This window comes from Lynx canadensis, chromosome B2 (genome assembly GCF_007474595.2).
Source record: "Lynx canadensis isolate LIC74 chromosome B2, mLynCan4.pri.v2, whole genome shotgun sequence".
NCBI classification, from domain to species: Eukaryota; Metazoa; Chordata; class Mammalia; order Carnivora; family Felidae; genus Lynx; species Lynx canadensis.
Window position 1 is genome coordinate 101759400 of NC_044307.1, and position 15506 is coordinate 101774905.

General features: G+C 40.6%; 1 protein-coding gene across 2 annotated transcripts in view; it reads right to left on the reverse strand.

Moving 5' to 3' along the window:
- LAMA4 (laminin subunit alpha 4) overlaps positions 1-15506 on the reverse strand; it is a 142895-nt gene that overhangs the window by 93291 nt on the left and 34098 nt on the right. For both annotated transcript variants that reach the window (XM_030316187.1, XM_030316188.1), the window contains exons 2-3: positions 13218-13319; positions 4175-4299 (exon numbers count right to left, since the gene is read on the reverse strand). In XM_030316187.1, the coding sequence (XP_030172047.1) occupies positions 4175-4299; positions 13218-13319 (227 nt within the window). The remainder of the gene's footprint in view (positions 1-4174; positions 4300-13217; positions 13320-15506) is intronic.

Here is a 15506-nt window from a genome sequence, read left to right on the forward strand (position 1 = left end):
CTGCATGCATCAACAATTTTACCCTAATGGTCTTTGGAGGAAAGCAAATGGGTGTGTTTGCTTTGTTTGAAGACATTTATAAAATCAGTCAGAAAACAATATACACTTGTCAGTGAAAGGCAACATCCACAATTTATTTTTTCTGTCAGTTTGGCTAAAAACATTTCAACAAAATTACATTTCTTTGGCTTTTATCCTTCATTTTGCTTGTTCTTATTTTTCAGCCTACTTCAAAAAAACACTGTCAGTCAAGAGTCCAGAGCATGGACAAACCCTCATGCATGTTTCTTTGAAGATATCACCCTTCCCCACCCCCCCTGCCCCCGCCCCCAGCAGTTTGCCCATGGCTTGAAGGACTGAAGCATCTGCCGGTGTCTGGAGTCGTCTGCCTTTAGCTAATGTCCTGCTGTTTCAAACAGATGACATTTTCCTTAATTGGAGCCATTACCGTGGCTACTGGTAGACGGCAGGGGTAGGGGGGGGGATGTCTGGCCAACTCCAAAATAAATAAATGAACTCTGTGCAAATGGTCCCTGGGAATAGCTGCGTGACCATTGGTCTCAGTGGAGGGAGACTCAGAGGCAGTCACCAGCCACTAAGTTCCTTTTTTGTTGTTTTTTATCAGCATTAATTGTTTATATTTTTCTTAGGGTAAAGTCTGTTTCTGGCTAGGGAAATGAAAACACTGAGCCGTTCTCAGCCCACATTAACAACCATGGCGCCCTCTCCAAGTGGAAGGGAGCCTTTGTCCTTGGAAACCTTTATGAAACCCTAAAGAAAAATAGATTCAGCACTATTTGCTTACTTACCTCCCCTGAGCATAATTTCTTTGCTTTCTGATGTGGCTATTGTAACTGGAAATCCAAATCCTGGTCTGGAGGCTCAATCAGAAGATCTTGCAAAGTGTAATTTGGATTCTATTAGGTGACTTTTTGAGCTCAAATAAAAGTTCTGGCACTTTAATTTTTATAGAAAGTAGCAATATGAATTTTTTTGAAAAGCTGAAAGGGGCAGTGGATATTTAATTTTTGATGAGATGTTTGATTAGTATCTGAGATTAGTTAACTAAATCTCTAGTAAGGCCATATCAAAGGCTAGAACCATACAGGATCCAGGCAAATTTGTCCTGTCCTGTGACCACAGATTACCCCCCTCCAGCCCTCAATCCCCACCTCCCTGTTTGTAGTCAGTTTTCCCCCACAAGGGATCCGGGAAGTTGAATTGTTGCCACCTCAGAGAAAGCAAGTCTCCCACAATTTCCCCACACCTTCACACAATGTCTTATATGGGGGTGGGGGAGGATATAATTTTGCTTTTGGGCTGATTTTCAGCAGGCTTTTCAACTTCAACGGTGTGCTTTAGAGGTCTCAGTTTTCATATCTGTGAATGTGTACCTAACTGCTGGGTACATTCCCTAAGATAGTCAATTGCTCTTTGAACCCGGCTCTGCTCACACACCCAAAGAACATGTATGGAAATGGTGATTCGATAGCAACTGTTTCCTCCTCCAAGACAGGAAGCTCATCACCCAATTGGCACGTTCTGCTTTGTTTATTTGAAAGAGCCTTTGGGATAGCTTCTTGATCAGCTGAAATGCAGATAACCTGGCTCAAATGGTAAATGGTCATTTGCTTCAGGAGCTTCAAAATGTTGCTGTACCTTTTTTTAAATATGTATTTTGAGAGAGAGAGAGAGAGAGAGAGTGGGCATGAGAAGGAGAGAGGTAGGGGCAGAGAGAGAGGGAGAAAGTGCCCCAGCTCAGCAAGGATCCCTGCTCAGCAAGTATCCCTGACCCGGGGCTCTATCTCCTGCCCATGAGATCACAACCGTGAGATCATGATGAGAACTGAAATCAAGAGTTGGACGCTCAACCAACTGAGCCACCCAGGCGCCCCAAAATGCTGCTGTATTTTGACCTATTTTAATGAAGGCAGGACTTTTTGACTGTTTTGTGTACCGCTGTGACCAGCGGCTAGTAGTACATGAGTGGCATGTAATAAATAAGTGTGTGATAAATATTTGTTGATTGGATATAGACAAACTTCTCAGTCCATCAGTCCTTTGGAATGAAGTTCCAAAAGTCTCTTATCTCAAGACATTAATGTCATAATTTAGATAAGAAAGTCTCATCATGTGAATAGGACAAAGAGTGCAAAAGTCAGATAATACAATTTAGAGGAACCACTTGGGATTGCCTTTCTAATTAATCTTTTAGTTTCTAAGGAAACTGCAACTCAGAGCTTACAAACCTGTTTTCAGCAGGTGAGGCTACATAGATCTTTGTTTACATGGAACAATGAGGGGAATCTGTTATTGCAAAGTTGGAGATCGGTGTGTTTAATGAAATAACTACAGCTTGGCAAGAGAGCAGGATGCTGAAACAGCTCATCAGATATGGTTAAGACTAATGTTTGGGAGCAGAATATTAATGAACAATTAAGGAATATGAGACAAAGGGAGCTCATAAATCAGGACACACTTGGGTGAAAATAACAGAACATTTAATGTTTGAGGTTTCTACTCTCCCTCTCAATACTATCCATTCTGCACACATTAGTGATACCATGGGACATGAAAAATCACAAAGTAAGGCTTGAAGTAGGTTAGTGGTTTCTAAGGAAAAATGGGGCTGTAAAACATCTGACTTCTTCACTCACTGTCAGACTCATCAGAGGATTTGAACAAATCACAAGCTTTTAGGTGAAATGTTAGTTGGTGTTGGTGTTCAATTAAGAAAAAAATTAAGAAAAAAATGGTGTCATCTTTTTTCTCTTTATAAGAAAGTGTGTGTGTGTGTGTGTGTGTGTGTGTGTGTGTGTGTGTGTGTGTGAGAGAGAGAGAGAGAGACATTCAGGCCTTTTTAAGAGTTATTTTATAGGCATTGTTTAATTTAATCTTTACAACATCTATCAGCTAACTATTATATCTAAACAGTTAGAACATTGCCTGGCACAGAGTGAGCAAAATGTTAGTGTTAAAAAAAAGTACAAAGTATGTGTTCAATAAAGCCAACAGCTAACATACAGCTTTCTGTATGTAAAACACCAACTCAAATGCTCCACATGTGTTATCCTTGTCCAACTCTATGAGGCAGATCCTTATACCAACTGAGGAAAAAAATACATGAGATCAGAGCAGATAAAAGGAATCAATGAATGGAGCCATGATCTGAATCTAGTCTCTTTGACCCCAAATCCCATGGAAAGTGAGACAGAGGGAGAAAGTACCTTGCCTGAGATCCCACAGCTATTTTGTGCCAAAGGAGGGATATGAACCTAGGTTCATTACTCTTTCCACTTGTGGTATAAGAAAAAAATATGTATTTGGTTTTTGTCTTGTTCTTGGCACAGAGCTCCTAAAGCTCTTGGAATTTCCTGAGTGATAAGATTATTGTTTGTTATTCAGAATGAGCCCCTTTCAGTCCTACCTGAGTTTATGCTAACGAGGTGACACTTGATGGGCCCCTAAGTAGATTCAGGATGGGGCTGGGGGCATCTGACCAGAGGAGAAAACTACTAATTAGAGGGTTGGAACTTTCAATCCCATACTTCCCCCAACCTCAGGGAAGGGGAGAAGGGATAAAGATTGAGTTTTAATTACTGATGATTTAATCAATCATGACTATGTAGTGAAACATTGATAAAGCTCTTTAAAAAATGAGGTTTGTGGAGCTCCTGGGTTGGGTGAACACATTGATTTTCTGGGAGGGTGATGTACCTGGACAGCAAATGCACAGAAGCTCTGCTCCCTCCCATCTCCCCCTCCACACCTTGTCCTAAGGATTTCTTCAATTTGGCTTCAGTTATATCCTTTAGAATAAAATTGTAGTCGTAAGTACAGCACTTCCCTGAGTTCTGTGAGTCACTGTAGAGAATTATTGAGCCTGAGGGGGTGTTGAGGCAACCCCTAAATTTATAGTTAGCTGAGTAGCTATGTAAGTAGCCTAGGGACCCTATTTGTGGCTGGCTTCTGAAGTGGGACCTAATCTATGGGCTAATTTGCTCTAGGTAGTTAGTGTCAGAAGTGAACTGATTGTAGGACACCCACTTGGCTTCAGAGAATCAGAGAAATGGTTGATCTCAGGAAAACCTGAGAACTTTGGATACAGCAAAAATAAAAAAGAAATACTTAAGGGGATAAGCAGCAGAAGGGAACATCTTCTCTCAGAACTTACTTGGCCATGTGGGGCAAAGGACAGGGACATGGCTGGCAGAACCGGGGTGCTCCCCTGATGGAATCTCCGATATAACCATCTAGACATTTCTCACAGTGCTCTCCTGTTGTGTTCCGCTGGCAGTGCTGTGAGGCAAAAGATAGGAAAATTGACAAAAAAAAACAAAAAACAAAAAACAAAAAACAAAAGAAATTCTATACACAATATATGTGGGAACCAAACAATACTCAAAGCAAAGAGGATGTCAGGCTGATTGAATAAATGGTCAGGACAAAGGAGGCATGTTGGCTCCAGTCAATGCTAGAAAGTGTGAACAGTGGCAGATGACTTCACCCTGAACTTCTGTGGGTGCACTAGCAGCCTGAGGAGTTTAGACTTTGTGTGCAGAGGGGAAACGCATCAGCTTCTCATTTCAGTTCAAAGTGATAATCAGAAGGATCAAACTCTGTGCGAGAAACATCAGTTTATTGACTTGGATTGAATATGAAATGAAAAAAAAATCCCTCTGATGTTTACCCATGACAATGGGAACAATTTAAGGATTTGTGGGCAAAATATGTCAGAATGAAGCATAGATGGAATAGAAGGTAGGTAAAAAATGTCCTGCTAACGGGTTGGTGACTTGGATAGTGACATACAAGAAATACTATGCCGGCTTATTTGTATGATCTTTCCATTTGTGGTGAGGAGAATGGAAGGAAAAGCACCAAATGGACTGATTTTTCTGCTTATAATGCCTGTTCATCTTTCAAGATCTGTACATGGCCTTGAAACCTCCAGGAATTCCTTCTGATGTCCCCTCCTGGATCCTCCCCTCCTTCTACCACCCACACTGTACTGTTACTCTTTGCTCCCAACCTCAGCGGCCCTTCCCCCACGTTGTGCCTCTCAGTACCGTACTGCTACTAACTCAAATGAAGGACGTACTCAGTAGACTGGAGTCAACTCAGCAGTGACAAGTTCACGGATTAATTTCTGTCTAGTACTCTAAAGAGTCAGTGATGCTAGTCTCATAGATTTCTCCAACAGGACTGAACTGGGTTGGACAAGGCAATGGCATTAGCACTGTGATATTTTCAGCTTTATATCCCCCAGAGTGTATAAAAGTCGAATAGCGTTTTCAGTGAAAAATTATGCTGTTAGAATTAGAATGTCATCAAAGAGGCACCCTCCTGTTTGGTCCATTCCCTTGGTAACATCTGTACACAAGATCTTCAACAGACAAAGCTTTTTTCAAATAATGCTCAGTGGAAGAACCTTAGGGAGGCAGGATGGAGTAGCGGTAGTAAGGTGAACTCTAAGCTCTTTATTTTTGTCATTGTGTTCTGTGTTGAAGTTCAAAATGGACTAATAATAGTGAAGTTAAGTCCTGCTCTAAACATTTCATATGGATTAATGAATTTAATTCTTACAATAATGCTAAAGTAAGTAAGTTACTATTTTTTCCCCATTTTACATACGAAGAGATGGGAGGCACAGAGAGGTGAAATAAATGGCCCAATAAATTGTCACACAGAAGGAGGCAAAAGTGAGATTCAGACTCAGGCAATCTGGCTCCAGAGGCCAGGCTGTTAATTCCCATATTATACTACTTCTCCAATATGTTAGACAAAAGTCTCCTTTCCCAAAAGAGTCATAAAATGTCTATATTTTATGTAAGTATCATAGAATTTTACTAAGAGTTTGGACTTTGAATCAAAAAGGCAGAGTTCTAATGTAGGCAACAGGTTATCACGGTTGAACACTCTTTGGGCATTTGATCAGCCATTAGGAATGGGCAATCTTTGGCTCCTGATTAGAATTATGTTAGAAGAACAGAATTTAGAGGCCAGTTCAGACGGCCTGACAGATTAATGAGAAACTGGAAAATAAAGATGTGAAGACAACTGTTGTTAACATATTTGTCCTCCACTTCTTAATTCTGTTTCCAGAACTATGTCAGCCTTTAGTAAATATTTGTGGGGAAAAAATGAAGGAAAAAGTGGGAAAGCATGAATTAATGAATTAGTGTCTGGAGCACATAAAAGAAATTAACATGTACCCAAATGAGCTCAAAATTGGCAAACTCACATCCCAGGGAACACCAATGAGCCTTGCCCGACTACCAGGAATCTAAGGCACAAGCAATCTGGCATGTCTGTTCATAGGCTGAGGTCAACTTTGTCTGAGTCCTTGTTGGACAGATGAAGCCCATCTGTGCAGAAGAAAACAGGCTTGTTGTAAAATGTTAGGTCATTCTTCCTGCCTGAAATGCCTATTAAGCTGCAAAAATGAGCTGATTCCCTTCTGTCCCCTTATGGCTTGATGGATGCTTTGGACTTCTTGTCAGGGCTCTAATTCTGCCATGGCAGCCACAAGGAGCAATTATCCTCAAGGGCTAACTCACCAAATCTCTCTGACCTTTACATGCTCAGAGTGCAAACACGGATTTTCCTCATCTGCCTTCTTTTAACGGGTTTGTCAGGGAATTCCCTGAAAGGCATTAATGTACATTCTGGAAGACTGTTGGAAATGATACTGGGAGCAAGGGCAAAGATTTCTACTGCTTCCATGTTCTAGCTGGTGGACTTTGAACGAATCACTTGATCTTTTGGTGTCTGTATTCCCTATCTGTAAAATTAGAATCCAGATGAGATGGCCTGTAAAGTTTCTTCTAGCTCTGAAGCCTTTTACTCTGGGATTGCAAATATGCCTTTAACCCTCAAAGCTCTACCATTTAAAAAACAAAAAGAAAAACTGGCAACAATAAATATGTTGTGGAGGGTGGGGGGGTGGAATTTATTTTTTTACATAAAATTGACCCCACTTAAAAATGAAAAAAACATTCTGAATCTTTGGCCAGTTGTTAAGAAAGCTGCATGTAGACAGTTGATTGCAGATAAGTGGATAAGTGTTAGGAATGGCATTTGGGCACCAGCTGTGACTCTTCACATGAGAAATGCTGTCTCAATAACTTGGCCGCAGAACGAACATAATGTTGGAAGAAGCCTAAGGGGATCAGGTTGGCCTTCATGTGGTTTGTCACATGCATTATGCAAGATTATAGTCTATATAGATCTGTGGTTCTCAAAGTACGTCCAGGGAGGTCGAATCTATCCTCATAATAATATTAAGATTTTATTTATCTTTTGGACTCTCATTTTCTCATGCTGTAAGGTAGAATTTTCCTGGGGCTACATGACATGGAGATATCACCACGGATATGAGATCCAGCTGCCTTCTCTTAAGCAAAACATGAACCGTATTTTTAATTTGTAAAATATGTTTATATTCTATAAAAGCATATTAGTTATGTTAACCTGCAATGGGTTCATTACTGTAATTTTCAAATAAATTAACAAGAAATATGAGAAAAGTTTTCAGTTTTAAATGTCAAATGCAGTAACTATGGACAGATACAATCTGCATAAACAAAAGACCTTTAGTTAATTGAATAATTCTTATGAATGCAGAGAGCTCATGAGACCAAAAAGTTTGAGAAATTCTGCTCTATCTAGATCAGTGCTTCTTCTTCTTTTTTTTTTAAGTTTATTCATTTATTTTGAGAGAGAGACAGAGAGAGAGAGAGCAACTATGGGCACTCAAGTGGGGGAGTGGCAAAGAGAGAGGGAAAGAGAATTCCAAGTGGGCTCCAAGCTCACAGCATGGAGCCTGATGCAGGGCTAAATCCCAAGACCATGAGATCATCACCTGAGCCAAAATCAAAAGTCAGATGCTTAACCAACTGAGCCACTCAGGCCCCCCTAGATCAGTGCTTCTTAAACTTCACTGTGCATACCAATGCCCTGGGGATCTTGTGAAAATGCAGATTCTGATTCAGGATGTCTAGAGTGTCAGGATGCCTGAGTGTCTGCATTTCCAATAAGCTCCCAATTATTGCTAGTGCTACGGTCTAGCCTATACTTTGAGAAGCAAGGGTCTAAATAGAAACACCTACTATAGGTAACACTGTTTGCTAGTTGCTCAACATTGGGCCTGAGCCTGAGTATCTAGCATAAAAGGACAGTACATTTTACTGCAATGAAGAGTGACCCAAGTGGCTCATATGATATAAAATTAAAGATTTTTACATTTGCTGGTTTCTTATTTTACTAACTCATTCGTTCATTCATTCATTCACTTAACAAGGCTGGGTTAAGCTGCTATCACGACAAGGAACTGTGACTGCTACTAAAATGAAGACCAGGTTCATTTATGTGTCATTTTGTCCTTATGTGTCATTTTATGAAAAAGACCCGGTTCTTGCAGTTGAGTAACTCACACTTGTGAGGCAAACTACTCAGAGAGAGGTAAACAAACAATAATATAGAGTGCTAGGTGCTATGACTGAGGTATGTGTGAAGTACGTACCTACTGTGGGACAAAGAGGATAGAAAGGGTGTAGCTCATCTCGAGAAAATTGGAGAAAACCTAATGGAGGTGACGACACTTGAACTAGGCCTCGAAGGATAAGCAAGGAATCCCAGGTAGAGAGCAGGTGAACACAAGTTCAGACTCAGGGGGTGCTCGTACAGAGTTAATTTTGGTGGTAGTGAGAAGCTCAGTGGGGCTGGAGTAGAAATTCCTGAAAGATTTTAGAAAGGAGAATGCCTTGACTAGGTGGAAGGATGTCTCCATTGCTGGTTAGGGGAAGGTAAGTCTGGAGCAAGGCATGATGAGTAGTTGGGGAGCCATGGCAGCGGTCAGGGAGCGATGCTGTGGACGTGAATTAAGGCAGTGGGATGGCAGAGAAGAGGAGAGGCTTTCTTCCAGGTTGAATGTTGGGGAAGTGGAAAAGGAAGCCGAGGAAGCATCTGGGACATCTTAGCATGAGGGTCTGGCAGAATGATACGGTAGTTAATTGAGAAGGGGAATATCAGAAGAGGAACACATTCAGGGTTGGAAGAAGAAACTCGAACAATATATGGAGAACTTATTTGCAGTCAGTTCCCATTATATTCTTACACGACTGGCCGCAAAGCAACAGAGAACTCTGAATTCTTTGGACATGCAATTTTCTGACTTTCTTTCAGATTCTGTAGACTCTGCTAAGCTTCAGTTAGCATAGTACCAAATCCATCACTATTGCAAAATTTGGGGGTTTTCCAAGTTTGCAACATATTGGAAAATTGTCAAAATTTTGTTGTAAGAATTATGCACTCGATCTAGATACCAACTTTGTAGTTGGAAATAAGACAGGAAAAAGAAGTCTCTATAACTGAATTTTTTCTTGCTCTGGGACATCTAATGAATGTGCTGGTTTATTAACCACACATATTTAGTCTTACAGGAACTTACATTGGTTGATTTCTGTCTTACACACATAATAAAGGAGGGTTTGAAAAGCATGAGAAAAATGCTAGTATCTGCAGAAATTAGAGATGCAATATCTTTGCTTTCCTGAATGAAGTTTTAATTAGGCTTTGAGAGTAATAAAAAATTCATTAACCTTCAATATATTGGATTACTTCTCTTTCTCCATTATGCTTAGGGTGGGGTAGAAGTCCATTTGAATATCAATCTTTTTAACTATAAAATTACTATAGGCAGTTGCAGAAAATTTCGGGAGGCATATTATAAAGTGAAAAGAAGAAAATAAAAATCCATCCATGTCTCCACTAGCCAGATATAAATACTTAACAGCTTGACAGTGTCTCTTTAGATTTCAATTATATTTGTGCAGTTCTCTGGTTTGAAATCTGAATATTTTCATTCAGATTTACAAAAAATGTTTTTCTTGCAATGCTGGCACAGACCCTGTATTATTTTTAATTTTTCATTTGATTGCCACTGAACAGATAGGGGTTTCTGTGTGTGTTTCTAAAGCTCCCATGGTCCTCATACCTTGAGCTTTATTATATTGGTCATGTCCACCAGCATTTTCGAGTGGGTGCTTCTGTCTGGACAGTCCTTCAACCCAACCCAGTGTCTACACATAGGTGGTGCTCAAGTAAAACACTTTTTTTGTTAAATGGATAGATGAAATCAATAGACGAACCGATCCTTAATCAAAAGGAACCTAAGGAGCGCTGTGTCAGTGGTGAACTTCAAGTCAGATTTTCTTCCGTCTAGTTCTGGTCAGTGGGCGCCTGGCTTTCTCTAATGATGAGACAACTTATTGGATGGGAACTGGCCTTAGCCATGGTTTCTTCTTAGTTCTCTGGGCCTAGTTTATAGACTTGGGATAAAATATGGGTTATTAGAAACTGAGCATTCCTACCACCAGCTATCTGTCTGCTTCCACATGTTTCTTTTCCTTAATTCCTTTCTCATGCTTCCTTCTGGAGCCTTTCTAGAGAGTCTGCCATGTTCACTGGAGTACCTGGGGCCTCACCTGGCTGACTCAGCTGAGAACCCTTCCCAATGCATTCTAGTTCTGATAAGATGCAAGGTGGCTTTTTGGAAACATCCAACATATGTTGGATTTCATTCACTTTTCACTTTTCACTTAGCCACTTTCCTGCATTTGAAGCGTTAGCATCCCTCTTGTGGAGACATCTCTAAGCTCCTTTGCTATATCTAAAATGGTAGCATAACTTTGTCTACTCTATATTCTATTGTCAAATGGCTTAGTTCCTTAAGATTAGTCTGTAAAAGATGAGGTCAAATTAAAAATGGACGTTGGAATGGGGGAAGAATCAGAAACAACGGGGGGGGGCGGGCAAGGCAGAGGCATTACAAGCCTTCGAACTAAGAACAAAATGAAACAAGATGAAATAAAAGAAGGCCGTTTATTTTTGGCTGTGTATGGAAGATGGGGGAAATGAGTGAGGCTGTTAAGCAGTGAGAACTGATTGAAACTCGGGCCCACAGTCGGCTGCGAGGAAGTGTTCCTCCAGGCCACTGCTTCTTGTCTGGTGCCCTGACAACTGGGTGAACTGAAGGAGCTACAGGGAAGGAGCCTAAAATCTGGCACTGCTCGGCCAGGAGGCCAGAAGGGGCTGCCAAGGGAAACAGAAAAATCTGAGTTTGATTCCAGTGGGACACCGTTGACAATATATTTGCCATCTAAATGACAACATATCGTTACTATATGGGCAAGCCTCTCTGCTCACTACTTACGTTCAATTAAATACAAGTTACTTCCTTTTTTTTTCTGTCTTTCCAAATGAAATTTATAAGAATATATATGTGTATAGATATACATATATACATTTAGCTCTGTGGGATAAGGTTGTGGGTGATTTTCACTTTGAATTTCATGTAGTCTAGGTCTGTATTGTTGTTTTGTTTGTTTGCTACATCCAGCACATATTACTTCAGGGAAGAAAGCTATTTCCTTCCGGGTGGGGTAGGACGGCTATTTCTTTCTTTCTTTTTCAAATGTTCTGTCTTGGAGCAAAGTAACGGCGGGAAGATTGGCAGCTTCCTTGAGCAGGCGTATAAAAACTTACCCCCTATCCCATTCCCAAACTTTTATTGGAACTTCGGACGCCCAGAAGCCCTGAAGGAGTCACGTGATGACTGTCCCTTTCGGAGGCTCACGTCTAGGTCAGAGATGAAGCCATGACAGTGCCTTTTCTGACAACGTCATCGTCAGGAAGAGTGGCTTTGTCATAGCTCTTCGCAGGCACTAGCAGGATGGTCCTTTTTGTCCTTTTACTTCAGTGTTCCATCTTACTGGCTGCCTGACAGCAGCTGACGGGGCCTACCCGTCCCTATCGCCTTCTATTTTAATAAGCCAGATGGCAAAGAGCCTCTACTTGGTCAAATCATCAGAGATGTACATCATTGGTTCAAGTGCATCCATGGGATTTTCTTTTCAAATGTCACTGGGATTAAAATAACAGGAAACCGGAGATGGAAGCATTAGAAAGGGGCAGGTTTTGGCAGCTGCGTGTGCCTACACGGCTACAGAGGACATCCTGGATGTAACGGTTATTAAAAAGATGGGGGGAAGGGGAAGACAGAAACACCAGGACTGAACAAATACTACAGAGAGACGGCAGTACCCAGTGTTTGCCACTACATACTCTCTGTCTCTAGAAAAATGGCAACTGCTAGGTTCCAAGTAGATGAAATGTTCTAATTTGCATCTTAATGTAATGCATTTACAGTGGGTAAAATCACACCTCCATGTGCATACCTCAGAGGCCACTTGTAATCAAAATGATCTGCTTAACAGGGATAATTATACTAATTTTGAGGGAAACAGGGTGTACTTAATTAAGAATTCTTGTAGCTTATGCAAAAATACTCTTGCAATTTTGGAAAGTCTCTTCTGCCTCAGAGGATCCTGAAGAATCTGATTTTCCGGCCGTGTGGTACAGCTCCTGATGGAAAACATGATCTTGGGGCATAAGACTTTCAAAATGCCTCCTGGGACTTCTCCTAAAGCCATTTCTGGTAAATATTTCGGTAGCCATTTTCACAAAGTTGCCAGTCCATTCAGTGAGAATAGAAAAGATGTGGCAAGCACTTTTTGCGAGAAGGCTTGTCTTGTCTCCTCCATGAGTCTCTATGATACTTCACTGAAGAAGAGTTAACTGGGGAATTCAGGGATTCACTCCAGTTAAGGGGAAAAATAGTCCTCTCGGGGCTGAAACACAGAATTACAAAGACCACAAGGCCAGAGCTTTCGTTTTTATTAGCTATTTGGCTCAGGCCTTTTTATTTTAAACAAATTTTGATCTGTAGACCTGACTATCTTAAGCTGTGAACTATGCTATATGAAACAACTGTTTTATTCTCCTGGTTTAGGTGGAGTGAAGCCAAACATATGGCAAACTATACTATTACAGAGGAATTTGGATGGATGGTTTCCCCCGCCGTGTATTGTTTTCAGTCTCTTCACCATTGGCCTCCGGGAAGAAACCAGCTGCCAAGGGTGGTCAGTCAGTCACCCTTCAGGAGGACTATGTACAGTCACACATATGCCTTGATGGCCACTTACAATCGTAAGCAGTTTCTATGAAGTGTTTTACAGGAAAAGGTGAAGGATAAAAAGAGAGCTTGATTAGCTCTTTCCTAGGTAGCTCAAAGGTCCAGGAAGAATATTTTATCCCCACTTAAGAAACAGAAGGCCAAGGAAATGTCTGAAAAGTGATAGGTGCCCCCGACCTACCATACAGAATCCAGAGCCATCCAAGCACTCGTTGGAATTCCCGTTGCAGTCACAGGGCATACATGCTCCCGACTGGGCGAGAAAGAATCCGGCACCACATTTCTGAAACAGACACAACAAAAAACATGTGCTTTATTGAAAAGACCTATTTTGGTCAATGCTTTCTGTGAAGAATAGGGGAGATGATTATTCAGCTATCTAAATATTTCTTTACAAAATGTACCAGAATAAACTATTTACACTGCCATTCAGTGATGTATGTCCAATTTTCTTTGCTATCTTCCCTCCCCCTCCTTTTTAAAAACTGTTCGGAAGCATAGGAACACCTTTAACACTGTCCTAATATTGTAAGGAAGAATAAGGAGATTTTAGGTAACAGTAAAGGAGAAAGAAATTTTCTAATGTTTTCTAACAAAACGAAACAAAACAAAACTCTGACAATCAGTCAAGGTGAGAAGTTGCTTTAGGTTCCCTATAAATAAAGACTTATAGTATCACAAATTACTGGCTATAGTATAACAGCTTAGGGATGTGTCTTTTATGCCTGGGCTCTTTAAAAAAAAAAAAAATCTATCTCTTCAGATCCTAAAATTTTAAAGGGAGGAGTAGGGAAGTTAATGAGTTCTTACACTTGTCAGGTCCTGTGTGGGTGACAGAGATTCCTTTTATCCAAGCAGCTCTGCGAGGAACACATTATTTTCCTTCATTCTAGTGGCCAAATCCTTAGACCCAGAGGTGCTAAGTGGGTTGTGGTGACGTTAAACCACCTTGTGCTGCACGAGTCAACCTGCACAATGATGAATTACCCTCCCACCAATGTCACTCATGCCCCAGTTGAGAAGCTTTGTAAGATTTTTTTCCTTATTTATGTGATTGGAATTGTGACTATGTCTTTTATGTTTCTTCAGGATGCCTTGATGATGCAAGGCAGCAATGGCATTGTGGACGTGGAAGTCCACTCCCTGCCCATCAGACAGATTTACTTCTAAAGAATTCCAGACAGATAAGCATCTGGGTTGTTTCCACAAACTTACAGAGTAGGAGATTTCACATCACCCTTCCCCCCACGCCCCATTTCATTGACTCATTGTAGTTTGTACTATCTTGGCCACCAGGAAATTTTTCATTATATCTGGCTGAAGTCCCTCTGACTGCTATGCAAGCCCATTTCCTCTTGCTTTTTTGTCTGTAAAGAAAGAACCACTAGACACTGTTCACAGTATAAAAACACCACCAGTTGGGATCCCAAAACTAAAATCTAATATATTCAATTGGGAGGAAGTTTAATAGGGCATAATGACACTTGTCCATGAAGAAAAGCAGAAATTCCATTTTTCTAAGTGAGAGAAAGTAAGACTGAGAGGGAGCCAATTTATAATTTATAATGGAGAGTTTGTGGTTTTTCTCAATTCCACAAGGAACAATAGAGAGAGAAAGGTGCTAAAACTGTGGCAAGAAGCGTTTCATTTAGACCATCTGATTTCATACATGTATCCATTGCAAAATGATTACCACCATAGCTTTAGATAACACAGCCATCATGCCACCTAATTACCATTTCTTTTTCTGTGATTAGAAAATTTAAGATTTACTCTCTCAGCAACTTTCAAGCGTCTGATACGGTATTATTAACTACACTCATTGGGCAGCACATTAGGTATCCAGAACTTGATAATCTTGTAACTGGAAATTTGCACCCTTTGACCAACCTCTCCCCATTTCCCCTATTCCCCAGCCCCTGTGACCACCATTCTGATCCTTATGAGTTTCTATGAGTCCCAGTGAGTGGGGCAGAGACTAGAGGTGCATTAGGAGGAGAAAAGCATGTTATGATGGTAGGGAGTCTGGTAGTGATGCCTGGAAACAGAACATGAGAAGATCTACTTGTATCATCAACTGTAGTAGGACCTTCCTCTGGCCCAAAGCATCAAGTTTCAGTGAAGGTGCTCTCAACTGATATTAGTTCAAGCCTTTTGGGCACTTCTGCAGCTCTTTTTCCTGAAGAAGGCAAAGAAAATTAAGATTTGCCCTGAATAAATGCATCAGTTTGTATATGATGGTAGCTAATCCCTTATGTCCTTGAGGCCCTAGCTAAATCAAGACACTCATGTTTTAAAAACAAAAATAGTTGAATCACTGTATTATACACCTGAAACTAACATAACACTCTATGTTAATTATTCTGGAATAAAAAAAACAATAAAAGAAAAAAAACAAAAAAACAAAAATAAAATTACACAACATAAAAAAAAACCCAAATAACAATAGCAATAAACAGTTTTGGTAAAT